At 45.1% G+C, this 12,354-nt stretch overlaps 2 protein-coding genes across 4 annotated transcripts in view; one reads left to right on the top strand and one right to left on the bottom strand.

Moving 5' to 3' along the window:
* Positions 1-2,762, top strand: part of LOC115158931 (mitochondrial import receptor subunit TOM70) — a 41,915-nt gene extending 39,153 nt beyond the window's left edge. The window contains exons 12-13 of one of the 3 annotated variants that reach the window (XR_003868786.1): positions 794-1,675; positions 1,712-2,762. Coding sequence is in view for 1 of the 3 variants with exons in the window: in XM_029708374.1 (XP_029564234.1) it covers positions 794-947 (154 nt within the window). In the remaining 2 variants the exon portion in view is untranslated. Of the gene's footprint in view, positions 1-793 lie in introns of all 3 variants that reach the window. The other 2 variants (XR_003868785.1, XM_029708374.1) reach the window with 2 other exon arrangements.
* A 1,762-nt stretch (positions 2,763-4,524) lies between these two features.
* LOC115157919 (uncharacterized) lies at positions 4,525-8,311 on the bottom strand. Its single transcript, XM_029706251.1, has 3 exons — positions 8,219-8,311; positions 7,009-8,046; positions 4,525-6,858 (listed from the first exon to the last, which is right to left on the bottom strand). The coding sequence occupies exons 1-3, from the start codon at positions 8,309-8,311 to the stop codon at positions 4,810-4,812; spliced, it is 3,180 nt and encodes a 1,059-aa protein (XP_029562111.1). The 3' UTR covers positions 4,525-4,809.
* Between the last annotated feature and the right edge of the window lie 4,043 nt (positions 8,312-12,354).

Below are 12,354 nucleotides of genomic sequence, written 5' to 3'. Positions count from 1 at the left end.
GTATCCAGAATGGTCCACCACCCAAAGGGCATCCAGACAACTTGACACAACTGTGGGAAGCATTGGAGTCAACATGGGCCAGCATCCCTGGGGAACGTTTTCGACACCTTGTAGAGTCCAGGAGCCTGACGAATCGAGGCTGTTCTTAGGGCAGAAGGGGGTGCAACTCAATCATTTAGAAAGGTGTTCTTAATGTTTTGTCCACAGTGTATAAAACACGTTAAAATAATAAAATAAAATCAAATGTATTTATAAAGCCCTTCTTACATCAGCTGAAATCTCAAAGTGCTGTACAGAAACCCAGCCTAAAACCCCAAACAGCAAGCAATGCAGGTGTAGAAGCACGGTGGCTAGGAAAAACTCCCTAGAAAGGCCAAAACCTAGGAAGAAACCTATGAGGGGGTGGCTAGGAAAAACTCCCTAGAAAGGCCAGAACCTAGGAAGAAACCTAGAGAGGAACCAGGCTATGAGGGGTGGCCAGTCCTCTTCTGGCTGTGCCGGGTGGAGATTATAACAGCACATGGCCTAGATGTTCAAATGTTCATAAATGACCAGCATGGTCAAATAATAATAATCAGCCTAAAACCCCCAAACAGCAAGTAATGCAGGTGCATAATAATTTATTAACATCTCTCTCTCTCCCTCAGCTGATATCTCAAAGTGCTGTACAGAAACCCAGCCTAAAACCCCAAACAGGAAGCAATCATTTAGAAAGGTGTTCTTAATGTTTTTGTCCACCGTGTATAAAACGCGTTAAAATAATAATTTATTAACATCTCTCTCTCCTTCCCAGGGGCAACCTGGACAAGGCAATAGACATGTTCAAAAAGGCCATCAACCTGGCCAAGTCCGAGATGGAGATGGCCCACCTCTACTCACTGTGTGACGCAGCATACGCCCAGACCGAGGTAGCCAGGAAGTACGGGCTGAAGCCACCCACACTGTAACTACCCTGTCACATGACCCACCCGACCCAACCCAAGACCCTCCCACTCTTCACTGCTGAACCCGATTTGTATTATAACTGCAGATGTTTGTCATTTTGGTTTTGTAGACATGCTGGATAAATAATAATAAAAAAAGACAAACTTGATCTGTGACCATACATCAGAGATTCCCAAACTCTGTCCTGCCCCCTTCCCCCCAGGACAGCATCTGGATAATTAATGGTCTTAACCCACACACCCCTTCTTCCTCAAAGCACTTAGTTCGACCCACACACCCCTCTCATTTCTTGGTATTTAGTTTAACCCATGATCCTTCCTGTACCTCCAATGTCTGGTCTGTTATCAGAAACATGTGAATGGCCACGTGAAACCAGGTATCCACCCAGAAATAATTCAAACCTTGTAAAATCAAAAGGGGAGATTCTTTCAATAGACTTCTCATTCTCATTGACTAATCCATATTGGTGAAGTATTTAAGGTAATTAACGTTGTATGTTGGCTGTGCACACTGAGAACGGAATACAGTTTCCAATGGACTGTTCATTCGTTTTGTTGCTGTTCTCTAACACGTTTCTGTGCGGACACTTACATATCCTCAAGATGATGTAACATTATCATTGAATGGCAAATTTAAATGAAGGATTAAAATATTAGTTAAAATGTGTATGTATAATGATGGATGTCTGTGTTTTGGTGTAATGCTGGAGATGACGATGTGGGGGATAAAGGTGAAGTTTAGGGTCCTAAAGTAGTGGGGGATAAAGGTGACGTTAGGGTCCTAAAGTAGTGGGGGATAAGGGTGACGTTAGGGTCCTAAAGTAGTGGGGGATAAGGGTGACGTTTAGGGTCCTAAAGTAGTGGGGGATAAAGGTGAAGTTTAGGGTCCTAAAGTAGTGTGGGATAAAGGTGACGTTAGGGTCCTAAAGTAGTGGGGGATAAGGGTGACGTTAGGGTCCTAAAGTAGTGTGGGATAAAGGTGACGTTAGGGTCCTAAAGTAGTGGGGGATAAAGGTGACGTTAGGGTCCTAAAGTAGTGGGGGATAAAGGTGACGTTAGGGTCCTAAAGTAGTGGGGGATAAAGGTGACGTTAGGGTCCTAAAGTAGTGGGGGATAAGGGTGACGTTAGGGTCCTAAAGTAGTGGGGGATAAAGGTGAAGTTTAGGGTCCTAAAGTAGTGGGGGATAAAGGTGACGTTAGGGTCCTAAAGTAGTGGGGGATAAAGGTGACGTTAGGGTCCTAAAGTAGTGGGGGATAAAGGTGACGTTAGGGTCCTAAAGTAGTGGGGGATAAGGGTGACGTTAGGGTCCTAAAGTAGTGGGGGATAAGGGTGACGTTTAGGGTCCTAAAGTAGTGGGGGATAAGGGTGACGTTTAGGGTCCTAAAGGAGTGTTTCATTTTGGGGGATTGTCCGTTTTTTTTTTTTTTCTTTTTTATATATTCTGTACAGCATGTGATATTTCTCTTAAGTAAATGTTAATGCAATGCTGACGTGAACATTTAGACCTAAAATGATTCATGGCCTAATTCAGAATAATTCTCAATGTACCGCTTTTATTTTTACGTGATTGTTTCCCCCAACTTGTAGAACTCAGAAAATCTACAATTATTTTAAATCATTTTTTTTCATGCTGTCATCTTTTTTATTTTGCAGAAGGCAGGTAATGCCATCATATGTAGTGGATGTGTGGATGTTTGAGGCAGTGCTACAGAATAAAACAATGTGACTCTGACATTCTTCCCACAGAGAGATGTATCATGACCAAAGTCAGAGAGAGAACATGGAAAATAAAGCTGTAACTGACAAGTTATTTGAAACCTTGGTAATATTATTATTGTCTTATATAATTTATTTTATTTTTCCCCTTTTTGAATAAAGGGTGAATTTAAAATATTTCTACCGAAACAATGTGAATATACACTGGGTATACAAAAGCTTAAGAACACCTGCTCTTCCCATGACATAGACTGACCAGGTGAATCCAGGTGAAAGTTATGATCTCTTATTGATGTCACTTGTTAAATCCACGACAATCAGTGTAGCTGAAGGTGAGGAGACAGGTTAAAGAAGGATTTTCAAGCCTTGAGACGATTGAGATATGAATTACCCTAACCGTTTCCCTAACCCTAACCGTTTCCCTAACCCTGACCGTTTCCCTAACCCTGACCGTTTCCCTAACCTTAACCGTTTCCCTAACAGTTTCCCTAACCCTAACCGTTTCCCTAACCTTAACCCTAACCGTTTCCTTAACCGTTTCCCTAACCTTAACCGTTTCCCTAACCTTAACCCTAACCGTTTCCCTAACCGTTTCCCTAACCCTAACCGTTTCCTTAACCGTTTCCCTAACCCTAACCGTTTCCCTAACCTTAACCGTTTCCCTAACCGTTTCCCTAACCTTAACCCTAACCGTTTCCCTAACCCTAACCGTTTCCCTAACCCTAACCGTTTCCTTAACCGTTTCCCTAACCCTAACCGTTTCCCTAACCCTAACCATTTCCCTAACCCTAACCGTTTCCCTAACCCTAACCGTTTCCCTAACCGTTTCCCTAACCTTAACCCTAACCGTTTCCCTAACCGTTTCCCTAACCTTAACCGTTTCCCTAACCGTTTCCCTAACCCTAACCGTTTCCCTAACCGTTTCCCTAACCATAATGGTTTAAATGTTCAACTTCAATGTGGTGACGTCAGGATGTCACAAGGGTCCAGTTGTCTTTTACCTGAGAACACGCTCTACAAGCATTACTAAGAACACGCTCTACAAGCATTACTGAGAACACGCTCTACAAGCATTACTGAGAACACGCTCTACAAGCATTACTGAGAACACGCTCTACAAGCATTACTGAGAACACGCTCTTCAAGCATTACTGAGAACACGCTCTACAAGCATTACTGATATTCACAACCTCTTTATAGGTACTTAGTGTATTAGTAAAATAATATAATGCATGTAGAAGGGGGTAGCTGCCCTCACCCATTCAGATGCTAATTATCCGTCTGCCCTAACCCGTTCAGACGCTAACTATCCGTCTGCCCTAATCCGTTCAGACGCCAACTATCCGTCTGCCCTCACCCGTTCAGACGCCAACTATCCGTCTGCCCTAACCCGTTCAGACGCCAACTATCCGTCTGCCCTCACCCGTTCAGACGCCAACTATCCGTCTGCCCTCACCCTTTCAGACGCCAACTATCCGTCTGCCCTCACCCGTTCAGACGCTAACTATCTGTCTGCCCTCACCCGTTCAGACGCTAACTATCCGTCTGCCCTCACCCGTTCAGACGCCAACTATCCGTCTGCCCTAACCGTTCAGTCGCTAACTCTCCGTCTGCCCTAACCCGTTCAGACGCCAACTATCCGTCTGCCCTCACCCGTTCAGACGCCAACTATCCGTCTGCCCTCACCTGTTCAGACGCCAACTATCCGTCTGCCCTCACCCGTTCAGACGCCAACTATCCGTCTGCCCTAACCGTTCAGACGCCAACTATCCGTCTGCCCTCACCCGTTCAGACGCCAACTATCCGTCTGCCCTAACCGTTCAGACGCCAACTATCCGTCTGCCCTCACCCGTTCAGACGCCAACTATCCGTCTGCCCTAACCGTTCAGAAGCCAACTATCCGTCTGCCCTCACCCGTTCAGACGCCAACTATCCGTCTGCCCTCACCCATTCAGATGTTGAGGAGTCTGGTATCCTGACAGATGTTGAGGAGTCTGGTATCCTGACAGATGTTGAGGAGTCTGGTATCCTGACAGATGTTGAGGAGTCTGGTATCCTGACAGATGTTTAGGAGTCTGGTATCCTGACAGATGTTGAGGAGTCTGGTATCCTGAGAGATGTTGAGGAGTCTGGTATCCTGACAGATGTTTAGGAGTCTGGTATCCTGAGAGATGTTGAGGAGTCTGGTATCCTACAGATGTTGAGGAGTCTGGGATCCTGACAGATGTTGAGGAGTCTGGTAGCCTGAGAGATGTTGAGGAGTCTGGTATCCTGAGAGATGTTGAGGAGTCTGGTATCCTGAGAGATGTTGAGGAGTCTGGTATCCTGAGAGATGTTGAGGAGTCTGGTATCCTGACAGATGTTGAGGAGTCTGGTATCCTGACAGATGTTGAGGAGTCTGGTATCCTGAGGGAATCTGGTATCCTGACAGATGTTGAGGAGTCTGGTATCCTGAGAGATGTTGAGGAGTCTGGTATCCTGACAGATGTTGAGGAGTCTGGTATCCTGACAGATGTTGAGGAGTCTGGTATCCTGAGGGAGTCTGGTATCCTGACAGATGTTGAGGAGTCTGGTATCCTGACAGATGTTGAGGAGTCTGGTATCCTGAGGGAGTCTGGTATCCTGACAGATGTTGAGGAGTCTGGTATCCTGAGCGATGTTGAGGAGTCTGGTATCCTGACAGATGTTGAGGAGTCTGGTATCTTGAGAGATGTTGAGGAGTCTGGTATCCTGAGAGATGTTGAGGAGTCTGGTATCCTGAGAGATTTTGAGGAGTCTGATATCCTGACAGATGTTGAGGAGTCTGATATCCTGAGAGATGTTGAGGAGTCTGGTATCCTGACAGATGTTGAGGAGTCTGGTATCCTGACAGATGTTGAGGAGTCTGGTATCCTGAGGGAGTCTGGTATCCTGACAGATGTTGAGGAGTCTGGTATCCTGACATATGTTGAGGAGTCTGGTATCCTGACAGATGTTGAGGAGTCTGGTATCCTGAGAGGTGTTGAGGAGTCTGGTATCCTGACAGATGCTGAGGAGTCTGGTATCCTGACAGATGTTGAGGAGTCTGGTATCCTGAGATGTGTTGAGGAGTCTGGTATCCTGACAGATGTTGAGGAGTCTGGTATCCTGAGAGGTGTTGAGGAGTCTGGTATCCTGAGAGGTGTTGAGGAGTCTGGTATCCTGACAGATGTTGAGGAGTCTGGTATCCTGAGAGGTGTTGAGGGGTCTGGTATCCTGACAGATGCTGAGGAGTCTGGTATCCTGACAGATGTTGAGGAGTCTGGTATCCTGAGAGGTGTTGAGGAGTCTGGTATCCTGAGAGATGTTGAGGAGTCTGGTATCCTGAGATGTGTTGAGGAGTCTGGTATCCTGAGGGAGTCTGGTATCCTGAGAGATGTTGAGGAGCCTGGTATCCTGACAGATGTTGAGGAGTCTGGTATCCTGAGAGATGTTGAGGAGTCTGGTATCCTGACAGATGTTTAGGAGTCTGGTAACCTGAGGGAGTCTGGTATCCTGACAGATGTTGAGGAGTCTGGTATCCTGAGAGGTGTTGAGGAGTCTGGTATCCTGACAGATGCTGAGGAGTCTGGTATCCTGACAGATGTTGAGGAGTCTGGTATCCTGAGATGTGTTGAGGAGTCTGGTATCCTGACAGATGTTGAGGAGTCTGGTATCCTGAGAGGTGTTGAGGAGTCTGGTATCCTGAGAGGTGTTGAGGAGTCTGGTATCCTGACAGATGTTGAGGAGTCTGGTATCCTGAGAGGTGTTGAGGGGTCTGGTATCCTGACAGATGCTGAGGAGTCTGGTATCCTGACAGATGTTGAGGAGTCTGGTATCCTGAGAGGTGTTGAGGAGTCTGGTATCCTGAGAGATGTTGAGGAGTCTGGTATCCTGAGATGTGTTGAGGAGTCTGGTATCCTGAGGGAGTCTGGTATCCTGAGAGATGTTGAGGAGCCTGGTATCCTGACAGATGTTGAGGAGTCTGGTATCCTGAGAGATGTTGAGGAGTCTGGTATCCTGACAGATGTTTAGGAGTCTGGTAACCTGAGGGAGTCTGGTATCCTGACAGATGTTGAGGAGTCTGGTATCCTGAGAGATGTTGAGGAGTCTGGTTTCCTGAGAGATGATGAGGAGTCTGGTATCCTGACAGATGTTGAGGAGTCTGGTATCCTGACAGATGTTGAGGAGTCTGGTATCCTGAGGGAGTCTGGTATCCTGACAGATGTTGAGGAGTCTGGTATCCTGAGAGTTGTTGAGGAGTCTGGTATCCTGAGAGATGTTGAGGAGTCTGGTATCCTGAGCGATGTTGAGGAGTCTGGTATCCTGACAGATGTTGAGTCTGGTAACCTGACAGATGTTGAGGAGTCTGATATCCTGAGAGATGTTGAGGAGTCTGGTATCCTGAGAGATGTTGAGGAGTCTGGTATCCTGAGAGATGTTGAGGAGTGTGGTATCCTGACAGATGTTGAGGAGTCTGTTATCCTGAGGGAGTCTGGTATCCTGACAGATGTTGAGGAGTCTGGTATCCTGAGAGATGTTGAGGAGTCTGGTATCCTGAGGGAGTCTGGTATCCTGACAGATGTTGAGGAGTCTGGTATCCTGACAGATGTTGAGGAGTCTGGTATCCTGAGGGAGTCTGGTATCCTGACAGATGTTGAGGAGTCTGGTATCCTGAGAGATGTTGAGGAGTCTAGTATCCTGACAGATGTTGAGGAGTCTGGTATCCTGACAGATGTTGAGGAGTCTGGTATCCTGAGGGAGTCTGGTATCCTGACAGATGTTGAGGAGTCTGGTATCCTGAGAGTTGTTGAGGAGTCTGGTATCCTGACAGATGTTGAGGAGTCTGGTATCCTGAGGGAGTCTGGTATCCTGACAGATGTTGAGGAGTCTGGTATCCTGAGAGATGTTGAGGAGTCTGGTATCCTGAGCGATGTTGAGGAGTCTGGTATCCTGAGAGATGTTGAGGAGTCTGGTATCTTGAGAGATGTTGAGGAGTCTGGTATCCTGACAGATGTTGAGGAGTCTGGTATCCTGACAGATGTTGAGGAGTCTGGTATCCTGACAGATGTTGAGGAGTCTGGTATCCTGAGAGATGTTGAGGAGTCTGGTATCCTGACAGATGTTGAGGAGTCTGGTATCCTGACAGATGTTGAGGAGTCTGGTATCCTGACAGATGTTGAGGAGTCTGGTATCCTGACAGATGTTGAGGAGTCTGGTATCCTGACAGATGTTGAGGAGTCTGGTATCCTGACAGATGTTGAGGAGTCTGGTATCCTGACAGATGTTGAGGAGTCTGGTATCCTGACAGATGTTGAGGAGTCTGGTATCCTGAGAGATGTTGAGGAGTCGGGTATCCTGACAGATGTTGAGGATACTAGTGAAGTTCTAGAGAGGGGCGCTCACAGTCCGGACTGTACCCTCAAGGTCCGGGCTGTGTCATTGTTCAGCCAATGAACGGGGGCTCAGGGAACACCCCTCTAGAGTGACATAGGAAGTGGGTCTCATCTCCCTCTGTGCTCCTGCCCTAATCCTCCCTGCTGTCCCGAGGAACACTTACTTCACACCTCTTAGCAACGGGGGTCGACTTGGGACAGCTCAAAGGAGAAGTTCCCCTTCTGTTGCACATCAGCAGACATTGTTGAAACGCCATTCTCATGCTAGAGTGGATAAATGGTAGTCCCGGATGTTGCGTATCGTGTTCAGCCAATCAGATCGCACAAGTCTGTTGTTTACCCAATGTCAGGAAGTGGCATTAGCCACCATAGCATGGTGATGGAGAATGGCGTTTCGTAAAGAAAGTACGCATATTTTCCCAGTGTTTTTTTTCTTCTTCTTCTTCTGCCTTCTCGCCATTAAATCGAGTTAAGGAGGAAATCGAAACCTTTGCAGCCTGAATGGAGAAGGTTTTTATGTATGAACCGGTCCAAGGGGTTTAGGAGTGCATAGCCGACTCCATTCATTGCCTTTTGGACGGTAAGAACAAAATGACGGAATATCGCCATCTGCCAGCCTTTAGGCGATGTGCGGCCGTGACACCCAACGCCAAATCAAATCTAATTTTATTGGTCACATACACGTATCTAGCAGATGTTATTGCAGGTGAAGTGAAATGCTTGTAAAGGAACTAACTTCCAGGCAGTGATCATGTTCCAACTTGTCTGACTTTCATCTCGTAAATGCAGATTTATTTGCGCAACTTTCTTCAAATGAACGACACTAGCTAGATTTCCATCCATTTGGCGACAGATTTTCATGTGAATATTCAAAAATCCTAATTAATTGTTGTTCCCACCAAAACAGACTTGTTGCAGATAAAAAACCAGCGTGGGATGATGTAGTTCGCACAAAATGTACTTTTTTTCGCTTAAGTTTTCATGTACCAAATAAAAATCGAAAGTTCAATGTGTTTCCATTGCATTTTCAACTGTACCGATTGTTTTGACAACAAAAACCGCTGCGTTAAATAGAGAATGTGCCAACGCTGGTCTTGGCTCATGCTTTCCAGCCAACAGATACAGTGTGGACAGGCTGGTCTACATGATGACATTATTATGGATGAGAGCATGGATCACCATGTCACCAGAATCAGAACCTCAATATTTATTGGAAAAGGAGCATCAAGAGATCAACGTGCACTTTCACCACCTTGTGAAGTTCATCACTAGTTTCATTTGTCGCCTAATAAACTGCATAGTTTCCTGAGTTGTAATGAGAGGACCGTTTCATGAGCTGAAATAAAATATCCCAGAAATGTTCCATACGCACATCCCTGTTAGTGAGCATTTCTCCTTTACCAAGAAAATCCATCCACCTGATAGGTGTGGCATATCAAGAAGCTGATTAAACAGCATGATCATTACACAGGTGCACCTTGTGCTGGGGGACAATAAATAAAATAGGTAGATTTGTCGCACAACGCAATGCCACAGATGTCTCAAGGGTTAAGGGAGCGTGCTGACTGCAGCAATGTCCACCAGAGCTGTTACCAGAAAATGTTATGCTCATTTTTCTGCCATAAACCGCCTCCAACAACGTTTTAGAGAATTTGGCAGTACGTCCAACCGGCCTCACAACCACAGACCACATGTAACCACGCCAACCCAGGACCTCCACATCCGGCTTCTTCACCTGCGGGATCATCTGAGAACAGCCACCCGGACATCCATTATCCATTAGACCACGTGTAACCACGCCAGCCCAGGACCTCCACATCCGGCAAGTCACCTGCGGGATCGTCTGAGAACAGCCACCTGGACAGCTGATGAAACTGAGGAGTATTTCTGTCTGTCATAAACCCCTTTTTGTGGGGGGAAAAACTCATTCTGACTGATTTGGGACTACTGACTGATTTCATTATATGAACTGTGACTCAGTGTAATCATTGAAATTGTTGCAAAGACCCAGTACACTACTGTAATACAGGACTAGTAAAGACCCAGTACACTACTGTAATACAGGACTAGTAAAGGCCCAGTACACTACTGTAATACAGGACTAGTAAAGACCCAGTACACTACTGTAATACAGGACTAGTAAAGACCCAGTACACTACTGTAATACAGGACTAGTAAAGACCCAGTACACTACTGTAATACAGGACTAGTAAAGACCCAGTACACTACTGTAATACATGACTAGTAAAGACCCAGTACACTACTGTAATACAGGACTAGTAAAGACCCAGTACACTACTGTAATACAGGACTAGTAAAGACCCAGTCACTACTGTAATACAGGACTAGTAAAGACCCAGTCACTACTGTAATACAGGACTAGTAAAGACCCAGTACACTACTGTAATACAGGACTAGTAAAGACCCAGTACACTACTGTAATACAGGACTAGTAAAGACCCAGTGCACTACAGGACTAGTAAAGACCCAGTACACTACTGTAATACAGGACTAGTAAAGACCCAGTCACTACTGTAATACAGGACTAGTAAAGACCCAGTACACTACTGTAATACAGGACTAGTTTAATACAGGACTAGTAAAGACCCAGTACACTACTGTAATACAGGACTAGTAAAGACCCAGTACACTACTGTAATACAGGACTAGTTTAATACAGGACTAGTAAAGACCCAGTACACTACTGTAATACAGGACTAGTAAAGACCCAGTCACTACTGTAATACAGGACTAGTAAAGACCCAGTACACTACTGTAATACAGGACTAGTTTAATACAGGACTAGTAAAGACCCAGTACACTACTGTAATACAGGACTAGTAAAGACCCAGTACACTACTGTAATACAGGACTAGTAAAGACCCAGTACACTACTGTAATACAGGACTAGTAAAGACCCAGTACACTACTGTAATACAGGACTAGTAAAGACCCAGTCACTACTGTAATACAGGACTAGTTTAATACAGGACTAGTTTAATACAGGACTAGTTTAATACAGGACTACTGTAATACAGGACTAGTAAAGACCCAGTACACTACTGTAATACAGGACTAGTACACTACTGTAATACAGGACTAGTAAAGACCCAGTCACTACTGTAATACAGGACTAGTAAAGGCCCAGTACACTACTGTAATACAGGACTAGTTTAATACAGGACTAGTAAAGACCCAGTACACTACTGTAATACAGGACTAGTACACTACTGTAATACAGGACTAGTAAAGACCCAGTCACTACTGTAATACAGGACTAGTAAAGGCCCAGTACACTACTGTAATACAGGACTAGTTTAATACAGGACTAGTAAAGACCCAGTACACTACTGTAATACAGGACTAGTAAAGACCCAGTACACTACTGTAATACAGGACTAGTAAAGACCCAGTCACTACTGTAATACAGGACTAGTTTAATACAGGACTAGTTTAATACAGGTCTACTGTAATACAGGACTAGTTTAATACAGGACTAGTAAAGACCCAGTACACTACTGTAATACAGGACTAGTACACTACTGTAATACAGGACTAGTAAAGACCCAGTACACTACTGTAATACAGGACTAGTAAAGACCCAGTACACTACTGTAATACAGGACTAGTAAAGACCCAGTACACTACTGTAATACAGGACTAGTAAAGACCCAGTACACTACTGTAATACAGGACTAGTAAAGACCCAGTACACTACTGTAATACAGGACTAGTAAAGGCCCAGTACACTACTGTAATACAGGACTAGTAAAGACCCAGTCACTACTGTAATACAGGACTAGTAAAGGCCCAGTACACTACTGTAATACAGGACTAGTAAAGACCCAGTACACTACTGTAATACAGGACTAGTAAAGACCCAGTACACTACTGTAATACAGGACTAATAAAGACCCAGTACACTACTGTAATACAGGACTAGTAAAGACCCAGTACACTACTGTAATACAGGACTAGTAAAGGCCCAGTACACTACTGTAATACAGGACTAGTAAAGACCCAGTACACTACTGTAATACAGGACTAGTAAAGACCCAGTACACTACTGTAATACAGGACTAGTAAAGACCCAGTACACCACTGTAATACAGGACTAGTAAAGACCCAGTGCACTACTGTAATACAGGACTAGTAAAGACCCAGTGCACTACTGTAATACAGGACTAGTAAAGACCCAGTACACTACTGTAATACAGGACTAGTAAAGACCCAGTGCACTACAGGACTAGTAAAGACCCAGTACACTACTGTAATAGAGGACTAGTAAAGACCCAGTGTA

This window comes from Salmo trutta, chromosome 22 (genome assembly GCF_901001165.1).
Source record: "Salmo trutta chromosome 22, fSalTru1.1, whole genome shotgun sequence".
In the NCBI taxonomy this organism is placed as follows: domain Eukaryota; kingdom Metazoa; phylum Chordata; class Actinopteri; order Salmoniformes; family Salmonidae; genus Salmo; species Salmo trutta.
Note: the sequence above shows the minus strand (reverse complement) of the source record. Positions and strands in the feature narration are given on the sequence as shown.